The sequence below is a fragment of the Athene cunicularia genome, assembly GCF_003259725.1.
Source record: "Athene cunicularia isolate RWA chromosome 19 unlocalized genomic scaffold, athCun1 chr19_part1, whole genome shotgun sequence".
NCBI lineage: Eukaryota > Metazoa > Chordata > Aves > Strigiformes > Strigidae > Athene > Athene cunicularia.
This window is the reverse complement of record NW_020799124.1, coordinates 6,310,998-6,327,108: the sequence shown is the minus strand read 5'-3', so window position 1 is coordinate 6,327,108 and position 16,111 is coordinate 6,310,998. Positions and strand designations below refer to the sequence as shown.

General features: G+C 38.9%; 1 protein-coding gene across 4 annotated transcripts in view; it reads left to right on the top strand.

The window, feature by feature from the left end:
• Positions 1-405: 405 nt before the first annotated feature.
• Positions 406-16,111, top strand: part of KCTD7 (potassium channel tetramerization domain containing 7) — a 23,908-nt gene continuing 8,202 nt past the window's right edge. The window contains exons 1-6 of one of the 4 annotated variants that reach the window (XR_003399701.1): positions 406-535; positions 2,036-2,155; positions 4,532-4,724; positions 5,486-5,655; positions 7,311-7,489; positions 8,002-8,927. Coding sequence is in view for 3 of the 4 variants with exons in the window: in XM_026861369.1 (XP_026717170.1) it covers positions 4,581-4,724; positions 5,486-5,655; positions 7,311-7,489; positions 8,002-8,378 (870 nt within the window). In the remaining variant the exon portion in view is untranslated. Of the gene's footprint in view, positions 536-579; positions 1,235-2,035; positions 2,156-2,192; positions 4,725-5,485; positions 5,656-7,310; positions 7,490-8,001; positions 9,886-16,111 lie in introns of those variants that run through there. The other 3 variants (XM_026861369.1, XM_026861370.1, XM_026861371.1) reach the window with 3 other exon arrangements.

The following is a 16,111-nucleotide window of genomic DNA, read 5'->3' as shown; positions in this document are numbered from 1 at the left end:
TTTTTTTTTTAAAACATCTAAATGTGTCCAAGAAGTAACTCTTAGTGATAAAGGATAGAAAAAGGCAGCCACGTTCCTTACAGGAAAGTTTTTAGTGGCTGTGGTTAGTCTTGACAGTGACTTTTCACCTACCTTGATAAACAGAGATTACTCTTAATTATGCATTATTTGTAACTAGGAAGTGTTGTCAAGGATGACAGAATATTACATTGAAGACTCAAACATAACTTTATTTTTGTTTTTCTTTAGAAAAAAAAGACTGCTGCCTTTTCAGTGGAAACGATCTTACAAGGACTGTCCCACTGAGATCAGTGAGGTGTACTGCTCATGGCCTGCTTTTTTCAGAATTTTCTTCCCCATTTATTTCATACTGTTTTTGTTCAAAATTTTGCTGTTGTGGCCACAGCGCCGGCGGCGTCGCGGCTGGCCCCGGGCCTGGGCCGGTCACACCACGGAAAGTCAGCTCCCGCGTCTGCAGGCGCTCTCTGGCGAACTCCGTTAACGTTTAGGCTGTTTAGAAAGACCTAGCAAGGCGGTAAGCGACAGTCAATATTTAAGTGCCGAATTAAGACTTAATTTGCTGGACCCCCGGCTTACCCGCACGGTTTCTGAGCTCGCGTGGGCCTGCGCTGCCCCGTCCGCGAGTGGGATGGTGCCTCCACACCTCACGGCGGGGAAACTGGGAACCTGCCTCAAGCTCATAAAAGCTTCTCCGTGCTGTGAGATTCTGCGTAAGGCGGTAGTTGGTGCAACCAGTGAGTACAGCCTGAGTAGCCTTTACCCACTGGTCATTTGGCCTCCCCGCTGTCCTGTTCCTACCCAGGAAGGTCACTGGCGATGAAGTGTCCCATCGTATCCTCCAATACCGTGTGTCTTGGCTCTCTAATGCAAAAGTTAAGTTACAGTATCCCTTCATCATACCCTGTGTTGTCTTTGCTAATGACTAGAGATGCTGAGCATGTCCAGGATTTTACAGTCAAATGTGTAATACAGTTTACTGCAGCTCAGCGATCCCTGCCCTTTTTCAGGATGTTTCTTTGCTATTCTGACACAGATTCATTAGAATTAACTAGATATCGCGTCTTTTACCACTTTTTTTTTTTTTTCCCACACAAACCTTTGAGCATCAGAGTCTCTTGAAGTATGCTGTGGACACTGCTAAGTCAGGTCTCATTCTGTGTCCTCACAGGGACCCAGTTTCTGTTGAAAAGAGGAGAACCTTCCTAACAATCTGGTTGGTATCTCCTCAAAACAGGCACATTAGAACGAGTTAGCTTTGAATAGCAGTTTGTGGAGGTCTCCTGTGATCGATTCATACATCAGTATATTGATGAAAAAGACTTTGACCAAGTAATCATTATGTCACCTTTCTGTAAGCACGCACCGCTGTAACCTCAAAAGGTATTTAAGAGAAAGTTGTTTTGAACTGATGCGGAAAAGTTGGAACAGCAGACCCTTGAAAAGCTTTTTTGAATCTTAGCATCAAGTAAAACTCGATGCAGCTTTAGGGTTGCTATCATTCCCTAGGGAATGAAGTAAAACTTGCAAGTCCAGTTCCTTTAGTAAAGCTTTCTTTGGTGTGTGTATGTGAGACAGTAGCTGAGCTGTGGATAACAAAGCTCCAGGAAGTCATCTCTGCCATTTAAATGACAGGTAGCTTGTCAACTGGAAGGAGGGTGCTGACATATGGTTCAAGTTAAACGTTTGATTTAGTGATAATTTTGTTTATTGATGATGTTTTCTCATTAATCATCTGTTGATCTGGACCTAGACTTACTTTAAAGTGAAATGGATGCATTTTACTTAGTTTAAATAAGCAAAACAAACTCTGTAACTTTAATGAGAGATTTTAAAAAGAAATGGTTTTGTGCATAGTTATTAATAATTAGTGCATATGCTTTGAGTGGCAAGAAGAGAATATTCAGATGGATGCATATTCCTCGTGAAATGAAGAGAACCGAAATGCAGAGAAGCAAAATGCAGAAGATTGTATGTCAGAAGACTGGCCAGTGATTAGCTGATGTTTTTCTTTTAGGAAGCTTTCTGTTCCAGTCAGCAAACTGCTGTTTCACTACTCCGTGTCTGTGGATGAACAGGAAGTGAAGCAAACCCAGAGAGGAACTTCACTTACCTTTTAATGAACATCAAAAAACAGGTTAAACTTGTCAATGATCAATCTCTTCATTTTACTACCACTGATCTTATTCTTGAAATCCTGCACTAATTATGGGCTGAGATCTTGTATGCTAAACCTCACTATGTAGGAGAGTGTTTTGTGTAAATGTTCCAAGGGCAAAGAAGGTTATTACTCATGAGCGTAACATAATTAACATATGCTCTCTCGTGGTTTTTTCCTAAACCTTGGTGTCCTGTTGAAGGAGGATTATGAAAGAGGAAGAAGAAATCCTTTTTCTCAAACCTCTACCTCTCTTGGGAAAGAGGACCTTTTTGGTATAGTGCCAAATGGATGAACTTACCCAAAACACATTATGTGGTCCATGATTCCAAAACACTTAATGGAACTGAATCTTGTATGCTCCATTTATGTGAAATCCATGGGATGTTCTTGAAAAGTGTAAACAAAGATCAAATTTTTGGTCAGTCTTGAGTTCTTTTAAATAGCCTTAACAGAACTGGAAATACAGGAGCCAAAGCACCGGTGTCAAGTTAAGGCATTATAAATAATATATTCACAGTAAATAGAGGCTCACACTCAATTTTGACTGTGCATCTTATAAATTAAGCTTCTGCAAGCTGCTTTTTGTTGATAATTTGCTTACCTCCTTAAAGGAGCCCCTACCAAAATAATCTTTCATTTATGTTGTATATGTTCTTTATTTTTGAGACATAGTTTACTTGTTTTGATGACTGATGATGTCAGAATAAATGTTGTTTTCAGACAAATATTAAAATCATTAATAGGGCGTGGACATTGACAAGCCCTTCCATCCTTGTTTATCTGCCTGTGCATTGTACTGTAGTGGAAAAATGATTATGAAGTCAAAGTCCATCTTTTGAACTGTAGAGAAGAGAAATTAAATACCCATCTTGAGTTGAGACAAACCTCTTAACAAGCTGCAGTTTAAAAAGAAATTTTTAAAACTTCACAGTACCTACTTATCTAGGTTTATTAGGTTGTTAAACAGGATCTAGAATTCACCTCCAAATTTTGGTGACACAAGGCCGTGTATATTCCCACAGAGTGTGGAGGTTTTGATCCGATTAGCTCTCTGAAGAGTATTTGTTTTGACCAGGAGCATCCCGGTTCTGTCTGGGCTCACTTTGAACTTGCAGCGTTTTCTTTAAGAGCTCAGATCTACAGACAGCCTGACAATGTGCATAACGACTGTGTTAGCAGAATCAGTAAGGCAGAATAATTAATCATGGCTGTTAAAATTTTATGTCATTTCTGCTTGTTGATTTTGAGTGGAAGTAACCTTTATGAAACATTTATTTAGTCAATAAGTAAATGTACCAGATGTGGTTGTGCAAATATTCCTTCTCTTTTTATATGTTACGGTGATTTGAGAGAAGGAGCTTAGAGGATTAGAGAACTAGGTAAAGCCTCCAGTAGTACAATGGTTTTGTTAGGCTGTTGTGATGCCACTGGAGACACCGCAGCAATCCTGGAAACAGAGGTACTTTTTACATGATGCAGCGTAAAGAGAACAGCAGGGTTTCCACTCTTTCCTCCTCTGCTCTTTCAATTACTATTTTTATAATGCAGCTTATTGTTAGTCCGTCCCGTCCTCTGGTTGAAGATGGCCTGTGAAAGCATTGTAGTTGGTGTCGCTATGCATTTTTATTTTTTTTTCTGCATAGGAAAGGCAATTGTTAATTAGCAGCAAATGCACGGTATAATACGCGGAGTTAAATACACGCGGATCAGATGCGTGCGTTTGCTACAGTACGATGTGGTGCAGCGGGCAGGAAGACATCCGTTTTCTGCGGTTAGAAAACTCAGTTCTCTCATTTCACAGGGAATGCTCGAACCGAACCGAGAGCCTTTGCAGGGCCCGTCACCGTGCAGCGCGGGCTCTGCTCCGCTGTCGCGGAAGGTGGCGGCCGGGGAGGTGGGTTGGGAGCAGGAGCCCGTTGCCCGGCGCTCACGGCCAGTGACGATGTGCATGTCGGCCGTGCCGCCGCGGATGGCCTATTGCGATGGACCCGGGGAACGGCGGCCACCCAAATTCACCCAGCAGAATGACATTCTGCTGCAGAAGCGTGACGGAGCCAGTCACACCCGGCACCGCGCAGCCAATGGACGCCGCTCTCTTACCCAGGCGCCGGCAGGGGCTCTGTCTCTGTAGGACCCTGGCACAGCTCTGCAGACGGCATTCCTGCAGAGACAGCCCGCTCCGAGTTTGTTTCCCAGCACAATAGTCGCCCTTGCTGTGATTCATGTCCCAGTAATAGCAATGCTATTGTAAATGCTTGCTGTAAAGCCGGGGAGCGACGTGCCTTGCCTGCCACGTGATCTGCAGCTGGTGGGGACAGTGCCTGAGTAATTCGGGTCTTGTTTCCCATTTAGCATTGCCACGGCTGCCTGCCCAGCAGACCTGCTTACGAGAGCCAGAGGGATGGTGGTAGTTACGGGGCAGAACAAAGTGAGTGGAAACCCGGATGATGCCATGTCGAGCTCAGATGCAGAGGATGATTTCCAAGAGCCAGCCACTCCTACTGCAACCCAGGCAGGACAAGCACTACCTCTGCTGCCTCAGCAGGTAAGAGCGCTCTGGGACTGCTCAGCTGACAAGGGCCAGTTATTGCAGCATGTACTGCTCAGGTGCCAGAGAATTCGGGATTTCTTTGTTGGAGTATTTATGGATATCCAGTTCAGTTAGAATGAAAACTTAGAATAAAACTTAAGTCTTTTGAATTTCACTTCCTTAGCTTGACAGCGATGCTCAGAATTTCCATCAGTGTTTGGACTTGACAAACACATGTGTTTATTCTAGTACCAAGACATCTTAAGGTGTGATATTAAGATTTTATACCTGCTGTAAATTTTCAGTGTATAGTATACCATAGTATAGTAGTGAAAAGTAACCAGCAGAGTAGCAACTGAGTGCAAATCCCAAGGTTGGCCTGAGATTTCCTACCTTTGGGGGGGTCATGGGGGTGTGTGTAAGGGTGGGGAGGGGTTTTTGTTTTGTTTTTTCTTTTCCTTAAAAGAGGCAACAGGAATCATTCATGTTTTTAATGAATATGTGGTATTAAGGCTGATTACTGCTGTTTCACATTTCCAACTAAAATGAAAACATTCACTCATTACACCCAGAAGCCAGCCAAAGTATTCAAATTGTTAACCCTTGAACCTCACTGTTCTGTGGCGACAGACCAGGAAGGAAACATTTGTTGAACCAAATTGTGTCACAGTGGCAAAGACTGTATGCTGTGTCTTCTCGCAGTGGTAACCCTTTTGGCCTGAACATGTCTGCAAAGGACTAGAGGCTCATTTCTGATGATGTGATTGCTTTTGCAGTTTCCAGAAGTTGTCCCACTAAACGTAGGAGGCATGTATTTTACAACAAGACTGTCAACACTGAGACGTTATGAGGACACAATGTTGGCAGCTATGTTCAGTGGAAGACACTATATTCCAACAGATGCTGAAGGCAGATATTTTATTGACAGAGATGGAACCTACTTTGGGTATGTACAGTGTCCTCAGTAGTATACTTTAAAAGTTGTTACTGAATAAAATTATTTTTAAAGAAAAAGAAGTTTTAATTTTTTTTTCCTTCTAGTTTATTGATGTAGTAGGTAACTGTGACTTCCTGGCATCCATGCTTTCAAAACATCTCAAGGGAAGAGTATATTGCAGTTAAAAAACTACTTGTTTTAGTCCTAAGAGCTTAAGTTTTAATTTGGGGAAAGAAAAACAAACAATGTTTTGAATTTGTGCATTGTCTTGTCTAGAGTATCTCCTTTCAAGATATCAGGTTGTTTTGATGTTTTAAAAAAGTATATATTTGGCATTGCTTTTCATAGGAAGCTTTTTTGTGCAACACTGTTATTTAACTGATATTACAGTATTTATGATAAAGAGGGAATGGAAGGAATGCATCTAGGTTTCTTAAACAGTTGTAAGTATGATGTTTTCAGTGATTAACGGTATATAACTGTTAAAAAAGCACAAGCCTCAAAGAGTTTTTTAAAAAAATATATTTTTGCTGGTAGTGCTACATTCCTTCGCTTTCAGGATTCCTTCTTATGTGTTTAGCTTTCATTTTAATTAAACTAACCATGATCTTACTAATACTCTTTGAATTGGTGTGAGATTGCTAGCAAACGTTAGCAGTGTTTGTGAGTCAATGTTCACGGGTTAAGATCTTTGGCCAAAGCACAATTTGCAATTTTAACTTGTATTTCTTGTTTCTCCTTCGTAGACATTTCCTTAATCTCTTCAACTAAGAAGGGTTGGATTATTTTCAAAGCACATTTGGATTGTACTATAGTCTGGGACAGAAATAAATGAAGCCACTATATTTATTGGGAAATAATTGCTTCTTTACGTTTGGCACTTTGAAAGTGCCTGCCACCTTGTTGGGAAATCGATTTATTTGTGATGTTATCAATCTGAACTCAAAATATAGCTGGAACAGAGAGCCAAGTTAGCACTTGCTGTATTTGTTGACATTCTAATGAAGATTGTAGTAATGCTTGTTTTATTTGATATGGTCAATAATTTTGTGGTTAATGCTTTTAAATTGATTTCTTACCCTGTTAAAAATCTTGGAGCTTAACAGTGTTTCAGAACTACAAGGAAGTGTTCTCTCTCGCTCTTCCTTATTACTATTACATATACTATAAGTACATGGCTCTGATCCCATGAAGAAAACACCTCCTGTGCGTAATGAACCATTCATTCAGTTAGGATAGTGGTTCTGTGTGGGATAAGATGTCCATGCATATGATTCTCCAGGAAAATGGAAAAGATTACTATGTCACAGACCTACATTTGAAATACAGTGACGACTATGTCTTTCTCATGAAATACTGTGTCCTCTTTTAAGTGGATACTCTACCTTGAACTTTTTGTGTAAAATTTGATGGTATATTTTGGAGCGAGTTTTGACATTAACAGAGGCAAAATGTGAAATGATGACTTGGAAATTTGGATGCAACGCATGCTTTTAAAAACATATGTTGGAAATACAACTCGGTTATTTCAGTTACTGTCTAAGTGTAAGGATTTCTGTCTCAATAGAATAAACAATGAATATCTAGTGTTTCCTCTCCTTTCCCACCTGCAATAGTTTTGGCAGAAACATGTTACTTTATAATGTTTTTGCCCTTTTTTTTAGAGACATACTTAACTTTCTACGATCTGGTGACCTGCCATCCAGAGAACGAGTGAGGTCAGTTTACAAGGAAGCTCAGTATTATTCTATAGGACCATTGCTAGACAATCTAGAGGATATCCAGCCTCTTAAAGGAGAAAAAGTTAGACAAGCTTTCCTGGGCCTGATGCCATATTACAAAGGTAAATAAACAAAGTAGTATTGATTGTTTCTTCTAGTGTGATTCAAGTAGTATACACAGTGCTTTCAGGTCTGCTTTCAGCTCTCAAACTAATTGCATTGTATTTGAGAAGTTTATTATGAACTTTTCATGCTCTTTAGATCTTTACGGTCTCCACGTCGAGCTTGTTCCTGCTGCATCCAAGGCTGTGGATTTTTATGCTGTCTTAAAAGGAAGAAAGATCTAGGCCATAACATGCAAGGCTTATTAAAAGAGGTTTCTCTGCCTCTGCATTTGTTCTGTTATTACCAGCAATTGAATAAACTTGGGGAAATAGTAAGGACACCAAGTTCACAAGATAACTGAGATTGATTTAATTACTATATATCTAGCTACATGCAGCTTCCTGTTGCTGCTAATGTTAAGAATAACTTGTTAATCATTGCAGTAATGTATTTCACATTAAATAATTGCATTTGTTTTCTTTTACTAGATGCTTCATTGTTATTTTCTTTTTCTTTTTTTTTTTTTTAGATCATTTGGAACGGATAATCGAAATTGCAAAGCTCAGAGCTATGCAAAGAAAAGCAAGATTTGCAAAATTGAAGGTCTGTGTCTTCAAGGAAGAGATGCCCATCACTCCCTATGAATGCCCACATTTCAATTCATTACGTTTTGAAAGGAGTGAAAGTGAGACAAAGCTCTTTGAACATCACTGCGAAGTAGATGTATCTTTTGGCCCCTGGGAGGCTGTGGCTGATGTATATGATCTTCTGCACTGTATTGTGACAGACCTGTCTGATAGAGGGATAACTGTGGATCATCAGTGTATTGGCGTGTGTGATAAACACCTGATCAATCACTATTACTGCAAGCGTCCTATCTATGAATTCAAGATTACTTGGTGGTGAGTTATTTTGTCCAGAACGGTGCACAGGATAAAAGGACTTCTAGACGACAATTGCTTTTAATATTTTTGCAACGTGTCTCTGGAAATGCATTGCTGCTAACATATGTTGGAATCAGTCTGCTGAAATGTTGGCTAATGCTTAGCTGCTCAGCAAAAGGGAACCTGTTAGAGAGGCTGAGAAACCTCTGAAATCTTGAAAAAACAGCCTGAAACAAGACTGTTGGCTCAGGTACCTTAACGAGGCACAAAACAAAATCACCTCATGGAAATTATGGAGAGGAGCGTCTAACATCTTTTAAGAGAAGATGCCACCTACCATGTGGCTTCAGTATCATAGTCTGCAAAATGGATATTGCAGACATCACCTGCATTATTATAAAGCCGGGGTGCTAATAATGCTGACATAAACGTGGTTGAATTTTACCCACTTAGAAATGTTTTAGTCACTGCTTTATAAATTACTTACCACTTTATAAATTTGAGTAACACCCAGCACAGATATTCTGGAAATTTAATGTTGATGTAATAGGTCATTTAAAAAAAAAAAAAAGTATTCCCTACACATTATTAATTGTTGTTACAATTAAGCTATAATTTTTTAAATTAAGAATCTGCATTGTGAATTATTATATTTCAATTATTTCCATTGTTATAAAAAGGAATAGCAGATTTGGAATATATTCCTTAATGCTTTTAGGAATAATAACCGTTCATGGAAGACTTGTGCCTGTTTTTAGCCTTAGAATTTCTAAATGTTTACAGTATCTACAAAGCAAGAAGCTCTACAGAATCAGGTCATTTACAAAGGCTTTTGGTAAATGAGAAAAACCTATATGTATGTTCCTATTAGCAGAAGCAAGAGGAATATTTAATGTGTATTATTTTATTACTGACTTTTTACATTCTGTGATACTAAACTTTGTTCTAGAGTTAAAGTCAAATGATAATATTAGACCAATGCTTCCTTCACCTCACCTTCTTCAGACAATTAAGTCTCAGTTTTAACATTCTTGTTGACCCTTTTTGGTGTAATATCAAGAAAAAAAATTTCAACCTTCATATTCAAATCTCTCTCCAATTATAAACCAGTATATCTGAGTAGTAAATTTTTTTCCACACAGAAAGAGGCAGCCATTGCAGAATCCTATTCTTTTCAGAAGGTAACTGTTGCACTTCCAACATTAGTAACCATAGCCTGAAGTTGAATCACTTTATGTCCAAAACAGAGGTAGAGCTAAACATTTGAAGATACTACTGGTTTGTGAGGTACAGAAAACTCAAGTTTTTCTGAAAGACCCCACTTGAAGTGGTCTCAAAGAGAGAGGGAAAGTAAATGCTTGCATTTTGCATTCCATTGGATTAGTTAATCCAAGAATATTGCTGAATTAAATTTTTGACCAAAACACTTAAGAAATGCGTTAATTACAATGATAAAAATTCTCAGTTACCTGAGGTAATTTTTAGAATTATTCTAAGACTTTATGCAAAAAAGAAGCAAATTGTTTGCACTGTCACACTTTTATGGATTTCTCAGAATTTTTAGTAAATTTTCTCTCAGAGGCGTGGTCATATAGCTCTAATGATCTCTTTTAAAATGTTTACTTACAGAGGATCATTGTCAGGTGCTGAGTTTCAAGTCCAGAGTTTAAATTTTGAAATGGAGGGAAGGAGGAAATTACATGCATTTGGATCTCATTTTAAGTTTGTTTAAATTGTTTTCTTAAATATTGGCCTTTGTGTTACAAGTTGCTGTAATTGTGTATGACAACCCAAAATTAAAAGTCAAACTGAGACTAGTAAAGTTTCCCTAAAATAAGAGGAAGCTTTCATGGTTTCTTCACTACAGTGCTGTCTTCTTTTGGGTTGTTTTTTCTTTTTTCCAGGGAATCTTAAACTACAAACCACAGTTTCTAATAAAATAATGCAAGATCTTAAAGCTGAGTCTTACAGAGTTTTGGCTGCTTGTATACTTCAGACATTTTAAGTTCAGGATTTTTAGCATCCGTTTATTTAGAGACTACAATGAGAATTGTAGTTTTCCTGGGTTATTTTGAGTTTTTTGCTACTTCCCATATATGTATTTACATAGGAATTAACTCTGGTTTGAATTTCAGCACTACTTGCAGAAGTGGAACACAGTCTGATTTAACAGTATGGTTTTTGGTTTGGCTTTAAGAACTTTTCCACTGTTATTCTAGAGAAGCTATGATGGCAAAATTCCTGTTTCAGTCATGTTTGCTCTTTCTTCATATGCACACACTGATATTTTATAACATCTTCCTGTTTATTGCTTAAATAAGTAAGGAGCACTACGTAACCAAAAGGATAAAATTAAAATCTTGGTCCGTATCAGTTGCATCTTAATTGAAGCTTTCATCCTTCCAGATCCTCCAGAAGACAGCAAAACATTAAGTGCAATATTGAAAAAGAAAACATGGATTTGAGCCAACATGCTTTCATACATACATTCTGTATTGTGATTTGTGCAAGTTAACAATATTGGTATTGACTACACTTGTTCTAAGCAGTCGTTGTTTACAATGATTTAGATGATATTGCCTAATATGTATTCATTTTTTGACAGAAACAGAAGAGTTGTGCAGGTGGATGTCAGGGGAGTATAATCTAATAACTGGTTTATATAACATTACTGACTTTTTCTTTTCTTGGCGTATAGCGTAATTTTTGAAATTCTGCGTTTGCAACAAAAATGTGAGTAGCTGATTTACTAAATCCATGTTTAAGATTATTAATGTTTTTGTATATCATGAATGCTTTATAATTGTCTAATTAAACTAAATGCCTATGTAATACTGCTTTTTTTTTTTTTTTTTTTTAGCTTTTCTTTGTATCTGGCTAGGCCAGAGGTTTGCTAGAACATATTTACCTATTTTTCTGTGCTTCTCCTACTTAGCTTTTTTGCCACTTCATCATCTACACTGCTACTTTTGCACCCCCACACTCAGAATACCCTGTTTGCAAGCTGACACCACAGACAAATTGGCCATGCAGTACAGAGCCTCATGTCATCAATACAATGTTGCTATGAATATCATGTTTGCAGATCATTAAAAGCACAGGGCATGTCAGGCCATTTAGCTCATTCAATCTGAAGGAAAGATATTTTTTTTACTTCATGTTCTGAGACAGGAATCGTGCCATTTTTGGTTCCAAATTGATATATGGGAACATGTGTTTTAGTCAACTCTTCTTTTTTTTTTTTTTTTTTTCCCCCTCCTGCCTAAATAAGAAGTCTCAAATACTTTCAAAGCACAGATTGCATATCTGGATTGCAGGGATTACGCTGTTTTTATGAATACTGGGGGAAATGGTGGGACAGTTGAGGGATAGTTATTTAAAAAGTAGAATTGTTAGCTATTTTTTTTAGGTTGCTGTGTGCCTGAACAAAAACATAATGACTAATCTTTTTAACATCACCTCTATATATGCAGTGTCTAGTGGTTTTTAACAGGGAGCGAAGGGAGGTCTTACTATCAGGTCTTATGTGAAGTGATTTGGCCAATTTCACAGCACGTTAAATGCTTCTGCTTCAGTTTTACACTTGTAAAATAGGAAGGATACCTACTTGTCTTTATAAAGCACTCAGAAATGACATGAAAAAGTATTTATGTTTATGTGCACCACCCAATTAATGACTGGTGATTTCAAGCGTTTAAAAAAAAATTTAAAATATCATAACTTTTCAACTTGGTGTGGGCTTCTTAACTTGAATACCACAGTACGTAGTAATCTGAAATACTCATTGCTGAACTTCCATCCTCCTTGGAGGAAAGTGAAGGTACTAGCATCTTTGATCTGGGAAGCCTTTGAGCCATTAGTGGATTCTCATCCATCCTCGTGGTGCATGTTTTCTCCTGAGACTGCTGGATTTTAAATTTTTTTTTTTAAACTGATTTTAACCAAAACCTATAATGAGGGATCAGCTTCTGCACTGATGAGGGTATGGGTTCTTTGGTTTGTTTTGGGGTTTTTCAAGTCTTAGTTATCTGAATAGCAAATGCAGTAAGTTATTGCAGCAGTAAGTTCTGCATACCCTTCCTTTTGATGGATTTTTTTTTTAAGTTTTAGGAAAACTGCCTCATGATGTAATACGTGCAAATACCTGAATTTGTTAATGGGAATATTTTTGAGATTTTGTTGTTGTAGTTCAGTTGTGTTCATACTCTTCCCTGAAACTAGCATGAGAGTTAAGTTTTGAGTTAAACACTGTTTTGTGATAAATCTGCTTATGCCTCAGATGTCTCCTGCCTTCATTTTGTAAAATGACTCATCCCAGAGGTGTTCAAATGTATGAAAAAGTAAAGGCTGTTATAGTTACAGGAAAATCAAGAATCTTCATTGATTCTCAACAACGAGTCCATTAAGAGAATTGGTACTTGTCAGTCCAATTGCAGTCTCCATTCTCCTGCTCTGCTTAGATGCCTGTGGCTTCAGCAGTGAAACAAAGTAGTCACAGGGTTGAGTCTGGCTAGCACAAGTCCCTGAAGGCAAAAGTCAAAGACTTCTATCACAGAGAAGTGTACTGATCTGCATTAACACATAATCTGGCCTTTACTGGAGTGATTGTTAAAATTCCTGCAAGCCCTGAAGGATATTGATATTTTAAACTGTTGTAAATGATAGCTTTGTTAAACCCTAATCTGTTTTGAGCCAGATTGTTCCAATGTATGTATTGTGATAGACAGAAAGGCTGGTCAGTCCTTTTATTTATGGTTCTCGGTATATCTGTTTACCTAGTGAAATCTGAAGCCGAGTGAGGTTGCCGATCACTGCCCCTCAGAACCGAATTACAGCCAGTTTCAAAAGTATCCTGTGCAGTGAGTGTGTGCTGGTTTTTGCAGATATGAAAGTGGGAGGGAATTAGTTCTGCAGTGTGTTTCCCCAGGGACAATCCTCAGTAGCTCTGAAGGATGACTTGGGTGAGATCCTGATCCACGCTCCCCCACATCTCCATTTGTTAGATGATGTGTAAGAGGCATGAGGAGATGAGGTGTCTAGCCTGAAGATTCACAGTGAGATAATGACTCTGACTGGATTCCCCCTTGCTTCTTGCCCCTTTTCTCTAACCTTTAAGATGTACAACTCTATGTGCAGGAAATGTGTTAACTTCTCTCTGCTGCACCCTCAGATTTATTAGCAAGGTGAATACTTAGACTGTTTTAAACTAAATGGATTTTAGCATTACAATATGGTGACTGATAGCTGCTAAAGAATCAGTAACAATCTTATTACTGACAAAAATACCTGAATAAATTAATTTTAAAACCTTATTTATAGCATAATCACATTAATTTCACTCTTCTGGTCTAATATTTTCTAAAGACTGTTAAGAAATGTAAACTCTTAACGGCTTACATCTGTTTCATAGTAATACATATTCTGGCTAAGTACCTGTATTTTGGGGTTTGAGGACTTTGTTATTTGCTTGCTATGAGCTGAAGGATAAGTACATGATCTCTCATCTATTTGCTTTTTTTCTTAAAAAAAATAATTGCCGATGTAATTAAAGGTCATGATTTTCTAGCTTCATTTGGCATTTGTAGTCCCTGGGAACTTTCCTTCCCAACTTTATTCTCACTGCTCACTCTTGTTTATAGATGACCTGGGACAGGTGACGTGATGAAGAAGATAATGGACGTACCAACAGGGAAGGTCTCATATCAGAGCTGATTGTTTGCATTGCAGAGTGTTCTTTCCATTTTATTTTAACTCTTGTGCTGTGTGAGGCAGAGGAACCTTCATCACCACTTATGTGAGGTCAGGCAGAGGATCCAGTCTGGAAGCCCAGCTAACCTCTCCACTGTTCATCCATTTTCTGTGTAAGTTCATTGTATTGTGATGTATCAAGTTAAGTGGGTGGGGAAAATCCAGTGGCTGTGGATTGCACTGGGAAATACAGCAGTGACGGGTGAAGCGGGACAGGGTCACACTACTTGAATTTCAGCATTGTTTTTCAGAGGTCTGAGGACCTTTAGGCCATAGCTTATGCACTGGATCTTTCCTTTTGGCATGGCAAAGTAGAGTAATCAAGTTTGGGATGCAACTGCCTGACAGGTAGGAGAAGACTTCAGAGCAAAAACTGTAGTAAGATGATCTCTTAACTCATCGTGAATCTCTGACACATGATATTTCTTTCTTCATTTAATAACTGCTTTACTCTGGACAGTTTATAGACCCCCCCACTGGCTTTAAGTTATGTCTGGTATTACTGAACCCTGGGGTTGTATTGATATCTGTTTGTTTATAGGTAAACAGTTGCAAATGTTTTCAGGTTGCTCACACACAGCAGAGAGGACACAGGGTAGTTTGGGGCTATAGAAACATAATTTCATTTAACAAACAGAAAAAAAACCTTCAGTCTTTTGTTATCTTTCTGCAGATAAGCTAGGTTTCAGGGGGTAATTAGGTTCTGTTGTTATCTTCTGTATATAGTCTCTAACTGGAAATTTCTTTTGAGAACAGCAGTTCTTAGGCATTTTACATACACAAGCTTAGTATAAGTTTACCTCCACTTTCACTGTGACTTTTATAAATGGATTTTTTTTTGCTGAATTATAAATTGTATGTGTCTATGCATTGTAACCCGTAATGCCTTTGAAAATCCAGCCTGGATGCTAACGATCAGGGTTTGGAATTATCTCCAAATGTGTTTTGTTCTTTTAAGTAAGTTGATGTGTGATGTTTGATACTGTGGATGCTGTAGCGTATTATTTCTTACTATGTTAGACAGTTCAGGTAATATATAGCCTATGTTTTTTATTTACAATACATGGAAGAAAATGTGGATATAAAGTTTGTGTTGTGCAATAAAAGTGTATTACTCTGATAATCGTTGGAATCTGGCTGATTTGGTCTGCAGCCACTGCAGTCCCCTTCCTCACATTCCCTATGATTTGAGTTTCCTTTGCACGACTGCAAACAAAGACACCACTCTCTGTCCCAGGCTTCATCTAATGGCACCAGCCACTAACTCGTCCATCAGCACTTCCTTAACAGATGGCACTTACGCAATGTCTGTAGTCTCCTCGGGGAGACAGGCTGGTATCAGATCCTTCTAGTTCGACTTCCTTCCCTCTGTCCCCACCCGTTCATGTGAAACAGCCCAGAGAAGGTCTGTACCGTCACTGCTTGGGCAATACTCAAAAAGAAAGTTCTGGATTTGCTTAGCTGGCTCTGTTCAGAAGTATTTCCACCTTGTTTCTGAACTAAAATACCATTTTCCTTGCTGTCCATTTGTCTTGCTAAAACAATCCCAGCTTTCACATCTGGATGCTTGTGTGTTGAGCTGTAGGAGGAAAAAGAGGAAAAAAAAAAAAAAGACAGAAACCAGCACATGACAGCACTGTGTAAAGGTTTAAATAGCAGTAGTTATTTCTCTTTCTGCTGCCGCCAGCATAAACACACTCAGCGCTCATGTGAGCTGCCTGATCTGGACAGTGCCTGGGTTTGAGGTAAAAACAAAGCACCTGGTGGGAGTTGGTGTGGTGTGTCTGAAGGGGGAGAGGGGGATGCTGCTGTCCGGTGTGCTGGAAGGGGCAGATAACGAGTGTCTGGAGAGAAAAGATGCCCCCGAACACCGCATCTGTTCCTATTGCCAGTTTATGTGTAACGCAGGGAGTGTGAAACAGCCCCGGCGAGGCCGTGCCCAGCCAGAGGGGTGGCAGCTCCTCAGCCCTGCCGCCGCGCTGGCTGCCCCCCGTCCAGCCTCCCGCC